The sequence below is a fragment of the Neofelis nebulosa genome, chromosome 13 (assembly GCF_028018385.1).
Source record: "Neofelis nebulosa isolate mNeoNeb1 chromosome 13, mNeoNeb1.pri, whole genome shotgun sequence".
Classification (NCBI taxonomy): Eukaryota; Metazoa; Chordata; class Mammalia; order Carnivora; family Felidae; genus Neofelis; species Neofelis nebulosa.
This window is the reverse complement of record NC_080794.1, coordinates 80215371-80233651: the sequence shown is the minus strand read 5'-3', so window position 1 is coordinate 80233651 and position 18281 is coordinate 80215371. Positions and strand designations below refer to the sequence as shown.

Genomic DNA, 18281 nt, shown 5'->3' with positions numbered 1-18281 from the left:
TGTAGACACAAGTTAATACAGTAGAAATTAATGCCTTCCATCTGACAAAGAGAATTTCTTTCAAACTTCTACCAAGCTATTGGATACCCAACAGGTAAGAAACAGAAATTTGCATCAAGCCTAGATATGGTCACTATTTCTTTCTAATCAGAGCTAAAACTCATCTCAGGTAGACGGGGGTCTGATAAGTGCCTTACCATGATGGTCACCCTTATTCCTCAGAGTTAGTGTTAAAAGGAAAAATAAAAAACTCTAGGTTTCTTGAGTAACAGCCTAGTCCAGGGGCAGGGACTGTGTTAGGCAGAGAACGCTGAGCTGCAGTCAGCTGGTACGTTACTTCACTCCTTCCTTTCCTTGACTTCATGTCCCTCTCACATCCAGAAGAGCCTAATTTGAGGCATTTGGAGATCAGAGCTTGTGCAAAAGCCTCGTTCTTCATTCCTGAATGAAAGAAGGGAGAGGAACTTCATTACTTTGAGAAAAACAAAATGTATTCAAAGTGTGTGCCTGCTGTTTGAAAATGCTGCAGGTCTGCTGGTGGGCAAAACAGTAACTGATATTTATTTAACCCTACTCCGTGCCAAGTACTCCCCTAAGCATTTTGCCTGCACCGTCTCTCTCTCTTTGCACAGCTAATGATTTAAGGTCGATTTCGGTGACTGCTCTCATTTTACAGATGCAGAAACTGAGGTGTAGAAAAGTTAAGCCACAAGGGATGCTTGATGCCCCAGACACACACCCCGCCCTCTAAGACCACAAATGACAAAAGAAGAATTTGATCCCAAGTCCTGGTGGCTCTAGAGCCTGTGGCATTAACCATTAACCATTAGCGCAGTGGGTTTTCAAATGGGGATGATTTTGCCCCCCAGGGGATATTTGGCAGATATTTTTGGTTGTCACATCTAAGTAGATGCCTTTTTCTCACGAGCTCTGCAGGAAGACAGGAGCAGAAGAACCTAGAAAAGAAAAAAAAAAAAGGCTGAGAAAAAAAAAAAAACAGAAAAGAAAAGGCTGAGAATAGAGTGGGTAATACCAGGCAGTTCCCCACACTGGTGAACATCAATTGCAGGGGTAGAATCAACAAGAATTGCTCAGACCAAAGAACAGAGAGTACAGAACACATAAAGGAAAGCATCCCTATCAGGCTCAGGAACAGAGTATTTGGGGGCATTTCACCAAAGGACAGATGGCCAATACTCCCCCAGGTTCGGATTCAGACCACCTTTTTACAAATATTTCCTATTAAGCCCTATTAAGCACCTTATGCTTCAACAAATACGGCAGAAGGGAAGACAACATCAGGTTAAGAAGGGTTTCTGCAGTCCGCTTTTGGGGACTGGCTCCAAAAATCCTGGCTCCTTCCCTTTCCACTTGTGAGAATTTGGGCAAATTACTAAACCTCTCTAAGCTTCGGTATCCTCACCTAATGAAATGGGGATGGTGAATTAAAAACAGTACCAATCTCACAGGTTGTGTGAAGACCATAGAAGCTACTGTTTTCAGCCAGATCTTGGCCCTATAAGTTCTCAATAAATGTTGGCTGACACTGATAGAAAAACAAGGAGACAAAGGTCACCAATTCTCTATGCCATCTTTTTCTTCTTCTTCTTCTTCTTCTTCTTCTTCTTCTTCTTCTTCTTCTTCTTCTTCTTCTTCTTCTTCTTCTTCTTCTTTTGAGAGAGAGAGAGCACAACTAAGTGAGGGGTCAGAGAGAGAGAATACCAGGAGGGGCAGAGAGAGAGAGAGAGAGAGAGAGCGCAGCGGGGCTCACCTGAAGCCGGGCTTGAGCTCACCCGACGTAGGACTTGAACTCACCAACCGTGAGATCATGACCTGAGCCAAAGTCAGGTGTTTAGTGACTGAGCCACCCAGGTGCCCCTATGTGCCATCTTTCCCTTCATCTTCTCCCATTCCTCCCTCAAGGACAGAATCTATCTATTCTAATAACACTTGTTTCCTCTGTGAGACCCTTCTTGAGCTCTCTTTCTCTAAACTCCCAGAGCACTTTGCCTGGATTCCTTTTATTTAATATAACAAACACTTCTAGTGCTCACTCTGTACCTGATGACTGTGCTAAGTGCTTTAAAATTTAACTCACTTATTTCTCACAACAATCCTTGGGGGAGATATTAATATCACTCCCATTTTACAGATGGAAGAACATTCAGGGAGTTAAGTAACTTCTACAAGAGAGTTAAGCACTAAATGCCAGAACTGGTGTCTGAACCCCAGCTGTACATTCTGAACCATTATTCCTGTCATGCCCCTTAGTATGATGGATCTTGATTTGGTGGGGTTTTTTTTTTTTTTTTTAATGTTTAATTTTGAGAGAGAGAGTGTGTGTGAACTGGGAAGGGGCAGAGAGAAAGGAAAACACAATCCGAAGCAGGCTCCCCAGCTGTCAGCACAGAGCCCAACTCGGGGCTCGAACCAACGAACCGTGAGATCATGACCTGACCCGTCGGACGCTTAACCAACTGAGCCATGCAGGCGCCCTAAAATCACATGGCTAACTGATGCAAAGTCATCCAACACAGAAGGCTCTACCTGGGACCTAAGTAGGAAAGGAAATGCATTATTCCAAACGCTAAAACGGCCTTGGGGCAGGGAGAATGCAGGAACCACACTCAGATGAATGGCAGTGGGAGGAAGATGGGTGAAATGGGCAGAAGGTAATGATATCTTTAAGCGTAAACAGGCCCCACCCAAACAGACAGGACTAACTAAAACTTCAAAATTTTAAAACTGAAACCAAGATGAATAAGCCTAATCATGAGGGAACTCCGCTCTGCTTTGTGGTTCATCACAGTGAAGTTTAGTTATGAACCAAACTGCCTATGTGTGGAAACTCAGATGTGCATAAAATAGGAGAGAGAGGTGCCCTTGCAAATGCTGGAGAAAAGGAGAGGTGGACAGTAAAGGACTATGGGTCTAAGGAACATGGAAAGAGAATGCGACCCCTTGGCTTTTCTTTGCCTCCTCCCCCTCACCTTTGCCAGCTCACATACTGGCTGGCCAGGTGTGAAGATGTTCTGGGTTCTAGTCCTCTCCTTCCAAGCAGCTGCGTGACTTTGGGAAGGTCTCTCCATCTCTAAAAGTCTGTTTTTGTGTCTACAAGACCAGTGCTCTAACCCTTGAGCTATGGAGCCTGTTTTTACAGTGTCTACAAAATCACGGGGCTAGACCACAGCATCATTTTTGTATTTGTTGTTAGTTTCTATTTCTTTTTCTTTTTTTAAAATTGGGGTAGGGGTGCCTGGGGTGGCTCAGTCTGTTAAGCTTCTGTCCGACTTTGGCTCAGGTCGTGGTCTCACAGTTTGCGGGTTCCAGCCCCATGTCAGGCTCTGTGCTGACAGTGCAGAGCCTGCTTGGGATTCTCTCTCTCTCTCTGCCCCCCTCCCCAACTCACAAGGTCACACTCTAAATAAATAAATACATACCTAAGAAAAACTCAGATAAAGTGACGTAAAATTTACATGACATAGAATTAACCACTTTAAAGTGTACAGTCCAGTGATATTGAGAACATTCACTACATTGTGCAATCACCACTTCTATGTAGTTCCAAAACATTTCCATCACCCCAAAAGAAAACCCCGTACCATTAAGCAGTCAGTCCCCTTGCCTCCTCCTCCTCCCAGCACTTGGCAATTGCCAATTTGCTTTCAGTTTCTATGGATTTACTTGTTTTACATATTTCATATGAAAGGAATCATACATCTGGCCTTTGGGGTCCGGCTTCTTTTACTCAGCATAATGCTTTTTTTGAGCTCATCCCTCTTACAGTAGGTATCAATCCTTCATTCCTTTGTATGGATTAATAATATTCCTAAAGACTACAGTATGATTTTGAGTTCCAATAGTTTGACCCCCTTTCCTTTTCAAACATCTGTTCATAAACACATTATGAGCAGCAATTAAAAAGAAGGCAGGTACTAAGGGGAAATACTTGGAGTGCCTGGGTGCCTCAGTCAGTTAAGTGTCCGACTCGGTTTCGGCTCAGGTCATGATCTCATGGTTCGTGGGTTCAAGCCCCACATTGGGCTCTGTGCTGACAGTGCAGAGCTTGCTTGGGATTCTCTCTCCCTCTCTCTCTGCCCCTCCCCTGCTCACTCTATCTCTCTCTCAAAATAAATAAATAAACATTTTTTAAAAATAAGGGGAAATTGTTGAGAAATGTGTAGCCCCTTGCTTTATATTTATATACATATAAATGTATATATATGTTTATATATAAACTTATATATATAAATTTATATGTATATAAACTTATATATATAAGTTTATATATATATAAAGCAAGGGGCTACAAATATATATAAGCATATATATATTTGCTTATATTATAGTTATATATATTTTTTAATATATATCATATATATATATATATATATATATATTCAATTGGAGTATAACATTTAAAAGTGCCCAAGTGTACAGCTTCATGAACGCTCACAAAGTAAATACAACTATTAACTTTAAGCTGGGTCAACACACAATATATTATTCACACCCCATTCTTGTCTTCTCATTACCCGCCCCCAATTCTCTCTTTCTCAAGGTACCACCATTCTGACTTCAAACGCTATACGTTAGGTTTTCCTGTTTTTGAACTTCATGTAAAGGGCACCACAGATTATCAATGTCTTTACATCTGGCTTCTTTCACTCAGTATTACGTTTGTGAGACTCTGGCACTCTGTTGCATGTCATTGCGGTACATTCATTCTCGTTGTTGTACAGTATTAATAATATCGCAATCTACTTATCCGTTCTGTGGGTGATGGGCACGTGAGTAGTTTTAGCTCTGTGCCATATAATAGTGTTGCTGTGAACATTCTAGCCTGTTTTCATAAACTAATGCTCACACATCTTTTGGGCATATGCCTAGGACTGAAATTATTTGTGTCATATATTCAGCTTTACTAATACGGACACAGAATTTTCCAAAATGGTCAGACCATTTTTGATTCTCATCTCTTGCTTCTAAGATAATCCTTTCCAAAGCATGGGGCTAGTACCCACCGCCATACTAGTGTTGCATAAAAGGATCTATGTGAGGAGCAAAACAAATAACATCAGGCTCCAAAGTGAGAAAATTATTGCCCGTTTAATGCTCTTTCAGTCCTTCTGATTACATAAAGAGAATCCCATGTGAGGTTGCTAGCTACCTCTCTGTCTGTTTTTATAAAAAGTCTCGGACTCTCAGCAGGCAACTGTATCTACTTGATACTTAATAACATTTTGCTTTAATGTATTTGTTTTAATTACTTTCTACTTATCGCAAGTGATAAAAGTTTTCTCATTTTAGTTATTTAGTATTTTCTTTCAAATAAATTCATTTAAGGGGTGGCTGGGTGGCTCCAGCTGGTTAAGCGTCTGACTCTGTTGTTTTTTGTTTTTTGTTTTTTGTTTAAATTTTTTTTTAATGTTTTATTTATTTTTGAGACAGAGAGAGACAGAGCATGAGCAGGGGAGGGTCAGAGAGAGAGGGAGACACAGAATCCGAAGCAGGCTCCAGGCTCTGAGCTGTCAGCACAGAGTCTGATGCGGGGCTCAAACTCACGAGCTGTGAGATCGTGACCTGAGCTGAAGTCGGACGCTTAACCGACTGAGCCACCCAGGCGCCCCAAGCGTCTGACTCTGGACCTCAGCTCAGGTCCTGATCACACTGTCAAGCTCCGTGTTGGGCTCTGTGCTGGGCGTGAAGCCTACTTAAAATAATAATAATAATAATAATAATAATAATAATAATAAATAATTCACTTAATTTTTTCAAAAGTGAGTCAACTTAAAGAAAATAGTAAACAATATGCAGATGATATGCAGCTTCCAGAAACGAAGTTGGTAGTGGAATGACTCCTGTTTGGAAAATACCCACTTAGAGTGTGCATTTATTTACCAGAAGGCCTCCGTGTGATTTTTATCTGCATTTGATGAGCTTACTTCAGAGTACCAGGCTCACCACTGAGCACTTGGCTTTACTAATCGACAGAAGACAAATTTTAAATTTGTTCCAATTCTAATTTGCGGAAGAGAGGCCAAAATGAAGTCCATACACCATTACAAAGGTCTTCAAATACCAAATACTTGATGTGTCTGACCAGCTTGGCTTATTAATGGACAAAAATCGCATTGAAATTACTTCATTTCATGCAGAAGTCAGAAGGCTCTACTTGATGCCTAAACAGATATGAGAACCTTCTGCAGACCCGGTAGAAACAGTCATCCACACAGGTTAGCAACAAAAATCCGTAGAAATATGAAACTAAATATCTAGTTCCCCACCTGGATTAGTCCTTTTTGGATTGGGGCGACAATTAGAGACCAAGTGTTGCTTTCCCCAACATTCGGCTACTCAGAAGCCACAACGGGAATCTTCTCATAACTAGGGCTGAGGCGCCCAACACGGAAGTTAACGCGGGGAAGCAGAAGGTAAGTTGATGCGAGGAATCGAAAGGCCACGAGGACTTCTCTCCGCCCCCGCTCCGGCCCAGGCCCCGCCCCGCCGCCGAGGTCCCGCCCCCACATGCCCCGCCTCCTCCGCTTCCCAGTCGGCTTCGCGAGTCCCGCGCGCACTGGAGATGGCGGCCGCGGTGGGAAGGTTTCTCCGGGCCTCGGTGAGTGGCTGCAGACAGGGGACAGGCGCGGAGACACTGCAGTGGCACCGAGATCGTAGTTCCCAAGCAGGATCCTGCTCTCTGCCGTCTGGGGGCCTTTCGCCCTTCTTGGAGGGCACCAGCGGGTAACGGACCCCAGAGGCCTCTCCTCTAGGGAATGTGCCTGCGCAGAATCATCCGCCCCCCGCCCCCCGCCTCCTCCTAGCTGTCCCCTCCTCTAATCCCTCCTCACCCAGGAGTCGCGGGTCCCCAGGCCTTTTTCCACCTGAGCACCTGGTCCCGGAGGCAGGCGACCTGGGCTCTGTTCCCTGTTCTGTAGCCTACTCTGTGACCTTGGACTGACTTTCCGAACCTCAGTTTGCTACCCTTCCTTACCTTAAGATAGAAAGAGTGATGGCCTACATCAGGGCGTTGCTGTGAGCATCCACTAGATGCTGGATGGAAACCAAAGTGGTAAAGTACCAAGTGCTAAAGTGCAAAAGGCACTTCCCTTCTCCCACCCCAGGTCTGTCCCCACGCTTCTCAGGCAAAGCCTAATTCCCTCTTGGTACCCACCCTCCCCTTTCTCCTGGCGGGGTTCAACACAGGCTCCTTCTTCCTGAGTCATGCTAGACACTGTAGTTGAGCACACAATTCCCTTGAGCCCTGTACACACTTTGCCGGAGGCTGAACTTTGCTCTGCTTGTTTGCTTATCTGTGAGGCCTTGTCTTTTCTGGGAAAACCTTGACGTGGTAGAAATTGCTTAGCAGATCATGCTAAGTGATCTAAGGGCTTAAATACACAGAGCATGGCCAAGTCCTCTTGGTTTTTGGATCCTCTGTGTTGTTCTTAAGAGCATGGCGTCTTTACGGTCTTATAATTCCCCTCTGCCTTGCAAGATTTTAAACAAATTATTTATATACTTTTAAAATAAAAGTTATATCTAGATAAGATGTACAACGTGATGATTCGATATACATAATGAAATGATTACGACCGTCAAACTAACATATCCCTTCACATAATTCCCTTTTTTGTGTGTGATGAGTGTGCCTGAAATCTATTCTCTTAGCAAATTCCCAGGGTTCAATATAGTATTATTAAGTATAGTCATCATACCCCTCTACATTAGATCTCTAGACTTATTCATTTTGCATAACTGCAACCTTGTACCCTTTTACCAACATCTCCCCATTCTCCTCTTGCAGTCTTGAAGGAGAAGGAGGCAGAAGAGAATGTTAGGAACATGAAGATTCAAGGGTGCCTGGGTGGCTCAGTTGGTTAAGTGTCCGACTCTTGGTTTTAGCTCAGGTCGTGATCTCACAGATCGTGAGTTCCAGCCCCACATTGGGCTCTGCCGTGATGGTGTGGAGCCTGCTTGGGATTTTCTCTCTCTCTCCCTCTCTCTCTCTCTCTCTCTCTCTCTCTCTGCCCCTCCCCTGCTCATTCTCGCTCTCTCTCGAAATTAAAAAAAAAAAAACAACAAAACATGGAGATTCAATCTATGCTCTTAGAGTTTTGGGTTTGATATTTGATTCACAGGATCAAGGGTAGCTGAGCCCACCAATGGCCTGATGCCCTTTCAGCAGGGCCAGCCTTCAGCTACCGTTCTGGGGCTACTTCCTAATATAAAGTGTTTCTCTTTCCAGGTTGCCCGACATGTGAGTGCTATTCCTTGGGGTATCTCTGCCTCTGCAGCCCTTCGACCTGCTGCTTCCCGAAGAACATGCTTGACAAACGTATTGTGGTCTGGTTCTGCTCAAGCAAAATTGGCTTTTAGCACCAGTAAGTGTTAATGCCTTGGGTTGACCCTAGAATGAAAACAGGAATCCTCATCTCAGGACAAGGGTTCTGAACCCTGTCTATGTCTGAACCCTCACTTGGGAAGATTTTTTTTTTTTTTTTTTTTTAATTTATTTTTGAGACAGAGAAAGAGAGCGAACGGGGGAGGGTCAGAGAGAGGGAGACACAGAATCTGAAGCAGGCTCCAGGCTCTGAGCTGTCAGCACAGAGCTCAATGCGGGGCTCGAACTCACAGACTGTGAGATCATGACCTGAGCCAGAGTCAGATGCTTAACTGACTGAGCTACCCAGGCGCCCCGGGAAGATTTTGAAAACATACCACTGCCCCAGTCCCACTACAGACAAATTAGTCAATCCCTGAGGTGTGAGACTGGGACATCATTTTTTTTTTAATGGAAATGTAGTTGATATGACAATGTTATTAGTTTCAGGTGTACAACGTAGCGATTCAAGATTTATATACATTAGGTGGTGATCACCATGATAAACCTAGCTACGGGCTGTCACCAGACAAAGTTGTTACGGTATTATTAACCGTCTTCACTGTGCTGTGCATGGCACTCCACCCCTGTCTGTCCATTTGTAACTGGAAGTTCCTACCTTTTAATCCCCTTATCAGTATATTTTAAAAGCTCTCCAGGTAATTGTGATGTCCAGTCAAAATTGAGAATTGCTGAGGCAGACAGCCCTTGTGTCACATTACCATTTTGGTCATCAGAGGTTTTAATCCTCTGTGTTGAGGAACATGGAGGGAGGGAGGTGGTACTCAGACACCTCTGGGCCTCGCTGTGTATGAGGGGATGTGAGGTAACCGGAAGTGGCCAACAGCCTGTCGGAACCAAGGCTTTTGGATTCAGACCTGTGTGCTAGTTCTAGCTGGCCACATGAGAGCATGGACTCCTCCAGGACCTGAGTAAAACAAGGCTATTTCTTGAGATTTACACTCCCATTTTCTAGAATGTGGGTTTTGCTAAGATGAGCCTCAGATGAGCGGTATTTGAAAATACCTCCTTTAAATTTGTCCCACCTTGTAAAAAGCACGTGCAACATCTAATCGCTTGAGAAATATACTTCAGCAAAGCCTTTGCTAATTTTACTACCCTGGAGCTTTAGAAAAAATTTCTAGTAATTTGACGCCCCACATATAAAACTTTCCTTGTCCCCTGTCCCAGACCCACTCCAGCGGCCCCCACCGTTTCTGAAGCCTGGGTATTTTGACACTTTGTGGCAAGTTGCCAGTGGAAGCAAGTCCTCTCTAGTTCTGACACATCTCTCGTACCCTTTCCTTCCTTCCTGTCCTCTCAGGCACACCCCTCCTGTCCATACCTCTCATTTAGATAACTGCAGCGCCCTCCTACCATCAGTCTCCCTTCCTCCTGCTCCCCTTACCCTCCCCTGCCAGACTAACCCTCCCAAGAAGAGTTGACTCATCTTCCATCTGCGTGTAAACCTCCTGCGTGAAACCTCCAGCGAGGACTCTGTCTTTTTTTTTTTTTTTAAGAACAAATTCTAGCCTGATATTTCAGGGCTGTCACAGCCTGGCTTTCAGTCATTCTTGCTTTGTCTCTCACACTTCCTTCCACACACCTGCTCTCTCTGTTCTTTGTTTGTTTGTTTAATGTTTTTTATTTATTTTTTATTTATTTATTTAAAAAAAATTTTTTTTAACATTTATTTATTTTTGAGACAGAGAGAGACAGAGCATGAATGGGGGAGGGTCAGAGAGAGAGGGAGACACAGAATCCGAAACAGGCTCCAGGCTCTGAGCAGTCAGCACAGAGCCCGATGCGGGGCTCGAACTCACGGACCGTGAGATCACGACCTGAGCTGAAGTCGGACGCTTAACCCACTGAGCCACCCAGGCGCCCCTAATGTTTTTTATTTTTAAGAGAGAGAACGCACACACGAACCGGGGAGGGGCAGAGAGAGGGAGACAGAATGCAAAACAGGCTCCAGGCTCTGAGCTGTCCGCACAGAGCCCGACGCGGGGCTCGAACCCACGAACCACAAGATCATGACCTGAGCTAAAGTCGGACGCTTAACCGACTAAGCCACCCAGGCGTTCCTGCTCTCTCTGTTCTAATCAAACTGTGCCACAGGCTGTTCCCCACACTTGCCCAGTTCCCTCCTCCATGCCGTTTGCCCTGTCCCACGTGGCCTTGACAAAATCTAACCCATATTTAGAATCCACGTCTGGGCTCATGTCTTCCTCGGTTCTGTCTTAATGCCATCCCTACCATCTCTGGCATCATCTTTTTCATCTTTTTAGTCCCCATAGTACTTTCAATTGAATTTGTATACAGTCTAGACTACAGAAGTTGGGGGGGAAATGACCTAAGATGTACAATTGAACTGAACCTTTTATTTATTTATTTATTTAATTAATTTATTTCTTAACGTTTATTTATTTTTGAGACAGAGAGAGACAGAGCATGAACAGGGGAGGGGCAGAGAGAGAGGGAGACACAAAATCCGAAGCAGGCTCCAGGCTATGAGCCGTCAGCACAGAGCCCGACGCGGGGCTCGAACTCACGGACCGCGAGATCGTGACCCGAGCCGAAGTCGGCCGCTTAACCGACTGAGCCACCCAGGCGCCCCTGAACTGAACCTTTTAATTTATACTACTAATTAATTACTGTGAGAGATTTGAATAAAGTCAAGTAGGCACATGAATAAGCAGATGATGAACTGTACGTGCGTGTGGGCTTCCTTCAGGTTCTTCGTGCCATGCTCCTGCCGTCACCCAGCACGCACCCTATTTTAAGGGCACTGCCGTTGTCAACGGAGAGTTCAAAGACCTAAGCCTTGATGACTTTAAGGGGAAATATTTGGTGCTTTTCTTCTATCCTTTGGACTTGTAAGTATAATTTCTGTGATGCTTGATGTCATTCTGAGAGCAAGCAAAGGTCTCTGCTTCCCCCTGACATTTCCTACCTCTGGTTGCTCTTCTGGTCAAGGGAAGGGTTCTTTGGGTTGTTTATCGCCAGTGGCCTTGCTGAGTACAGCTTGCAGCTGCAGCTAATCTGATACCTGTAGAGGATGAGGTGGCATTCTTAGTGGGGTTGGGTTTTGATATGGCTGTTTTCTGTACTCCAGAGCAGTGGTGTCTGTAAGCCAGTCTGTCTGTAAGGAAGCTTTCATTGGCCTGGAGGAAAATGAGAAAAGTAAAGATAGTAATCAAATGAGTTTTCTCATAAAGTTATTTATTTTGGGGCACGCCTGGGTGGCTCAGTCGGTTAAGTGTCCAACTCCGGCTCAGGTCATGATCTTGCAGCCCGTGAGTTCGAGCCCCGCGTCAGGCTCTGTGCTGATAGCTCAGAGCCCGGAGCCTGTTTCGGATTCTGTGTCTCCCTCTCTCTGACCCTCCCCCGTTTATGCTCTGTCTCTCTCTGTCTCAAAAATAAATAAACGTTAAAAAAAAAAAAATTATAAATAAATAAATAAAGTTATTTATTTTTTTCCTTATTCTTAGACTATGCCTCTTTTCCCCTGCCCACCCCCATTTTTTGATATGATTTTTTTTTTTTTATGTTTGAGAGAGAGAGAGAGAGAGAGAGAGAGGGTGAGCACGTGCTTGCAAGCAGGTAAGGGGCAGGCAGAGAGGGCAACAGAGGATCCGAAGCAGGCTCTGTGCTGACAGCAGAGAGCCTGATGTGGGCTCGAACTCACGAACCATGACATCATAACCTGAACCAAAGTCAGCTCCTTGACTGACTGAGCCACCCAGGCATCCCTTGTGATATGATTCTTCAGTAGAAAGGGAAGTCCATTGAGGGTGGTTAACCATTTTTGCTTTTTTCACCTATAAGCAAGTGGAACTAGCCTTTAGACTACGTATCGTTTAAATTCTAAATCCTTGTTTTTAAATTCTCTGATGGGAATTGCTTCCCTTTTTTTCTAGCACCTTTGTGTGTCCTACCGAAATTGTTGCTTTTAGCGACAAAGCCAATGAGTTTCACGATGTGAACTGTGAAGTTGTTGCAGTTTCGGTGGATTCCCACTTCACCCATCTTGCCTGGATAAACACACCAAGGAAGGTATAGACCTCAGTTACCCTACCTTTGCAGTTAGCTTCCTAAAAACTGGAAAGATCCCATGAAAGACTAGCCTAGAAGTTGTTAGAGCATGATTAGTCTGTAATAGGCATTCATAGGTCCTAAACTCCCGGCAAATTCTGTTAAACTCTCGCCATATCTCCCTCCACGTTGCCTGGATTTACTGCCCACCACTTGTGTGTTTTCCAGGGTACAAACAGTAACAGAGACCAGTCTCAGCAGAGCGGGGCAGAACCAGCTGGGCATGGCTGCCTCCTCTCTGACCTGTACCTTATACATCCCACGTACCCGGCCTGGCTTGTGGGACGGTGGTTAATAATTTCACTCTTTTGCATGATCATTGTTCCTGCCTGAAAACTTGCTTGGGAGAATCAAAATTTCTAGCTGTGTTCCCAGCCTGTCAATACCAAATTATTCAAAGTCTTTATTACTCTTCCATTTTTATGCTATAGAAATTAATCTTCAAGTAAGAGAATACTTCAAGAATTAGGAAAAGAAAGTTTTACAGTATTAGCTGGGTTTAAATCCTGCCTCTGTCCCTTTCTAGCTGTGACCTGGAACAAGTTACCTAACCTTTGTGTGCCTCCAGTTTCCTCACCTGTAAAAAGGTGATTATCATGGTATCTACTCCAGGATGGTTAGGAGGAGGAAGTGAGTTAACAGAAAGAGCTTAGAGCAGCACTCGGCCTGCTGTCGGTGCTCAGTCCCGCTGCCTGCTGCCATTCTTGTTGGCCTCAGACATCATGTTACCTGGCTGAGACAGTGTAACAGCCCGTCGCGTTTGCATTTTTATTAGAATGGCGGTTTGGGCCACATGAACATCGCACTCTTGTCAGATTTGACTAAACAGATGTCCCGAGACTACGGCGTGCTGTTAGAAGGCCCTGGTATTGCTCTAAGGTAAGATCCTGTTCCTTATGAACTTAAACTTTGTTTTTCGTGTTTAGCATCATCTCACTTCTTAGGGGATTTGTAGAGACCTCGGTAAAGCGCTTTGAAGCCCAGAAAGCCTTCATTCACCTTAGCTTTAGTAGCGCCAGTGAGTGCCTGCTACGAGGGTTGGCAGAGGCTTTCAGAATGGCTGTGACAGACCCGCCCCCTGCAGCACCCTGAGTGTTGATGGTCACACTGCTGCACTTGCCCTAACCACCTGGGAGCCGCTTTCATGGTGGGGGGTAGGGGGTGCACTCCTGGCGTGTTTGGGGAGGGGGAGACCAGCAGCCCGTAGGAGTCAGGAAGCTGGCGTGGGTGAGATCTTATTCAAGCCCGAGTCAGACCAGAGTTTGAATTTTGTTTTTTAACCCAGCTATTTGTTTAACAGCTGTAGGACTTTGGGAAAGTTAATGTAACCTCTCTGAGTCCCACTTTTCCTGTCACTGAACTGAAAATGTACCTCCCAGGTTGGTTGGGAGGGCTAAATAAGGGGAGGCAGCCAAAGTTTACAGCACAGGTTCTGGTAGCTGTGAAGACCTTTGTCCCAGAATGTCATTTCTGTCCTCGTGCTTTCAGTAGTTAGAGCTTCATTCCTTTGAGTGTTGAAGCTTTCCTTCTCTAACAGTCCTATATGCAGGAATGCAGGCTTCCTGCAGGGGGGTGGTGGGGGGGGGGCAGAGAATAAGAACTTAGGCCTTAGAATGGCATCTTGATGACCACTGAGTGAAGGAGGGTTGGGCAGAACTTCACCTCCAGGAAGCCGATGAGGGCCTCACTGGGATGCACCTAGCAGTTTTGCTGGGGCTGGTTGGAACCTACTCACCTGCTCTGTCTTGGTACCTCACTCTTCTCTGGCCCACTTTCCTTTTGGGTTATCCCTTCGGATTTTAGCTCTCCACCTTGGAGTTTGGGCCTTTTTTACTCCAGGCAGAGTCTCTCTTTCTTTAATAAACTAAAGCCTGGCTTTGGCAAAGTTGGCTAGGGAAGGAGAAAAGGAGTGCTGGCTTTTTCCTCCCAGGATCCCCTTCCCTGTCGGGTCTTGCTGGTGTTGCCGTTACTTCCCTGCTAGTTTCACCATTAGGATTGACAAGGGAGGGTAACCGAGTCTGGTTCGTAAGATGAGGCTTTCGTTCTGGAGTCTGTGGGCTCCGTCCTCGCTCTGCATCTGCACCATGGACTCCAGCTTGGCTCCTCTCTCTTGAGCATGCGCCAGGACCGCTGAAAGCCTCAAAGCCCAGACCCCCAAGAGCCGTGCCCAGGGAGGAAGAAGCACCATTTTACCTTGCTGTTTTCTCTTACTTGCTTCTTCCCTGAACAGTGAACACTTGGGATGCCACACCCTTTTTTTTTTTTTTTTTAATTTTTTTTTTTTTTTCAACGTTTTTTATTTATTTTTGGGACAGAGAGAGACAGAGCATGAACGGGGGAGGGGCAGAGAGAGAGGGAGACACAGAATCGGAAACAGGCTCCAGGCTCCGAGCCATCAGCCCAGAGCCTGACGCGGGGCTCGAACTCACGGACCGCGAGATCGTGACCTGGCTGAAGTCGGACGCTTAACCGACTGCGCCACCCAGGCGCCCCAATGCCACACCCTTTTAAGATGGGTTGTTAAAACCTGTGGTTTAAACATATCTGCATATGTCATAGTAACACCAACACTTGTACAGAAGATGAACACAGCCTTTGGTTTTTCCTTTAGATTTCTGCCCTGAGGCCTTATTTAAGGCCATTAAATTCTTTCTGCAAAGATTTCCCCTGGGATTTTCCACCATTTCCCCAAGAATTCACTCATTTCATAAGTATTTACTGAATATAGATAAAATACATCTCTGTCTTTTCCTTTTGCCTATGGTTTCTTGCCAAGGTTTGATACGGCAGCTCAAAGAACACCTGCTAAATATCACTAATAAGTGAAAGAAGTCTTTGCTCTCCATGACTTTTAGACTGTGTGCCAGTCCAGTCACATTTGCAAAGGTGACTACCTGCTTTCCATGTTGTCCTGGTCCAGTCACACCTTTGTTAAGGCATCTCATCAATAGGAGATGATCAGCTTTTTATATAACAATGAAAACACCATGTTTAAGCATATGATTGAATTTAAGAAATGCTTTATTGATGAGAATTAAAGACAAAAGTGGGTAGAAGTTAGACTTTCTAGTTCTCTCTAGAACATTCTGCCGAAGTACTAATGAGCACAAATTCTCATGCAGAGGTCTCTTCATAATTGACCCCAATGGAGTCATCAAGCATTTGAGTGTCAATGATCTCCCTGTGGGCCGAAGTGTGGAAGAGACCCTCCGTTTGGTGAAGGCATTCCAGTTTGTGGAAACCCATGGAGAAGTCTGCCCAGCAAACTGGACCCCGGATTCTCCTACAGTAGGTTTCTTTTCCAAAAGCAATGAGGTCCCAGCATAAGGATCCCAGGTCCTCATTGCCTCAAGATGCTGGCCTGGAGCACCCACAAAAGAACCCACCCTTGGTGCCAGGGTGCAGATAGTGTGCAAATGGGTGAGGCTGCCGAGGGGTGGGGGTTGGGGTGGGATCAGGGATCAGGCAGGCTGTTAAAACAATGTCCATCCATGCATTTTAAAGGAAACAGACCACACTTTGAAAAGTAAAAGAACTTTGGGTTAAAAACTGAGCTTTCAACTCACTTTTGAGACTGTTATCTTAAAGGCAGTTACCTGATTAAATGTTTTCGTACTTTCAGATCAAGCCACATCCAGCTGCTTCCAAAGAGTACTTTGAGAAGGTAAATCAGTAGGTCATCCATCCCCTGCTACCTGCAGCTTCTCCCATCAGAAAGAACCACATTTGGACTCACCTATTAGCATTTCAAAGATGATGATTTCTAGAAGACGAAAAACCAATTATGTTTGCATTCATAAATAATACTCTGAATGTTTTCTTTTTGTGACATTGGCTAAGGCTTTTTTAAATGTACTCACACATACAAAGCGTCCTTTATTGGTAACCTCTTGGTGGCTAGTTTGTAGAATTTGCTAGTTCACCTATTCCTTCGATTGTGTCTTCAATGGGAAGAGCAAACACTCTTCTTTCTCAGCCTTACTCGAACTTTTCTGTGCAGCAGAGAAGTCAAACGAGCCCCCAAAGCTTCTGATCAAGGGTCCTGAAATTTTCTTCTTGGATTTGTTTGTACTAAACTGAATTTTCTTTTCAGGTAACAAAGATCATAGTTTGAAGGTGTTAATGTCAGTAGTCTGCTTTAACTCTTGCAGTGGATGTATATGTACTTGAAACAAATGTGAATCATGTTTTTAAAAAAACACAGTGACAAATGACTTAAGCGATCACGCGTGTTTCTCTTCCCTGAGATTAAAATAGTTATTTTACTTATTTGCTAGCTGACATAGTGTCCACAAATATTGTAGATATTGATTGGGCGTAATTATAAAGCATATTTATTGAATCCAGTAATTGCATTTTGAAATCATTATAATTATTTTCTTTTCTGAAGTGCTCAATGTAAAGTACATAATAAACATTTTAAAATATTTGCATGCTCAACACCATTAATTGTTGGTTCGGCTTATGTTGTGAGGCTCTAGGTCTCCTTCTGATTAGATCAGCAAACATTTATGGAGCATTTAGCTCAGGGCCCCCAAATATGAGTAAGATGCTGGCTCTGTACCCAAGGAACTCAAGTTAGGGCAAGAGAGATATGGAAGCATCTATTCATTATATCAGTAAATCCTGGGTGCTGTTTTGGAAGCATAAGGGTGAACAAAAAGAGACAACCCCCTTCCTTCATGCAGTTACATTCCAGAGAGGGAAACCCAATAAATATAATAAAAATACATAGAATGTTTGAAAGGGAAATAAAGTAGAGTAGGGGGCTAGAGCAGAGAATTGAGATGTTCTAGATGGGGTCGTCAGGAAGGCCTTAAAGTCAATGTCCAGGACCGTTTTCTCATCTGTAAAATGAGGGCAATAATTGTCATACCTCAGGGTTTTGATGAGGATCAAGTGAGATAAAACATGTAGAAAATGAGGGTGCTAGGCAAAGGGTTTGGCAAGCGCAAAGGGCCTGAGGCAAGAGTAGGCATAGAGTGGATGAAGAATTGAAGGGGCTGCGAGACTGCAGTGGTGAAGGAGGAGAATGGTCAAGGGGAGCCCAGAGTGCCTAATGGATAAACTGGGGACTTTGGATTCTCTTCTAAGAATTCAGAAGGTTTAGAATTTAGAAGGTCTCTTCGAAGGTTTTGACTGACAAGAGTCGCCTCAAGCGCTTTTCTAGGAGGATCACTCTGGCTCCTTTGTTAAGACTAGACTATAAGGGTCCAGAGAAGAGAAGCTGAGCTGGATTTGACATACTTGAGGGTAGAGCCAACAGAAAATACTACAGGTGTGCTAAATACTATGGCACAATACGCAGTAGATGCATTCCTGGGGTGTGAGGGGAGCACTGGGGAGGGGGGAACTTACCCAGCCACTGGCATGGGGGTGAACTTCCTGGAAAAGGAGATGAACTCTTGAGGTTATTGAAAAGTGAGCCAGGTGAGCTGAGCAAAAAGGGGCCCAAGTTCACATCAGCCTGCATAAAACCTTAAGCTTTCATGTCCCTGGAGGGAAAGGCAAGACAAGGCAAGGGACAGAACAGGCCAGCTGGCTGTTAAAAGGCCCGAACAGCTTTTCCAACGGACCCAGTGTCATGTTAGGGCTTTTACATGTTTCGTCTCATTTGATCGGCAACAAAACCTTAAAATGGGTGCGATTACTGTCCTCTTTTTTACAGATGACTAAATAGACCCATTTATGTTGACTTCACCAATGCCATCCAACTAAGTAACTTATGGTCTTCAACCCAAGACTCCTGAAGACCCCTGAACTCCCTAAACGTCCAGGAGCCCACATTCTACAACCACCCCAC

The 18281-nt window shown here is 44.6% G+C and overlaps 1 protein-coding gene and 1 long non-coding RNA gene across 2 annotated transcripts; one reads left to right on the top strand and one right to left on the bottom strand.

The window, feature by feature from the left end:
- LOC131493457 (uncharacterized) lies at positions 1-6415 on the bottom strand. The gene is made up of 2 exons (XR_009252686.1): positions 6288-6415; positions 1-441 (listed from the first exon to the last, which is right to left on the bottom strand). It is a non-coding gene; the product is annotated as an uncharacterized LOC131493457 (long non-coding RNA).
- Positions 6416-6516: 101 nt separating this feature from the next.
- Positions 6517-16906, top strand: PRDX3 (peroxiredoxin 3). Its single transcript, XM_058697930.1, has 7 exons — positions 6517-6619; positions 8249-8384; positions 11118-11259; positions 12304-12439; positions 13254-13357; positions 15601-15766; positions 16101-16906. The coding sequence occupies exons 1-7, from the start codon at positions 6584-6586 to the stop codon at positions 16152-16154; spliced, it is 774 nt and encodes a 257-aa protein (XP_058553913.1). The 5' UTR covers positions 6517-6583; the 3' UTR covers positions 16155-16906.
- Positions 16907-18281: the final 1375 nt, after the last annotated feature.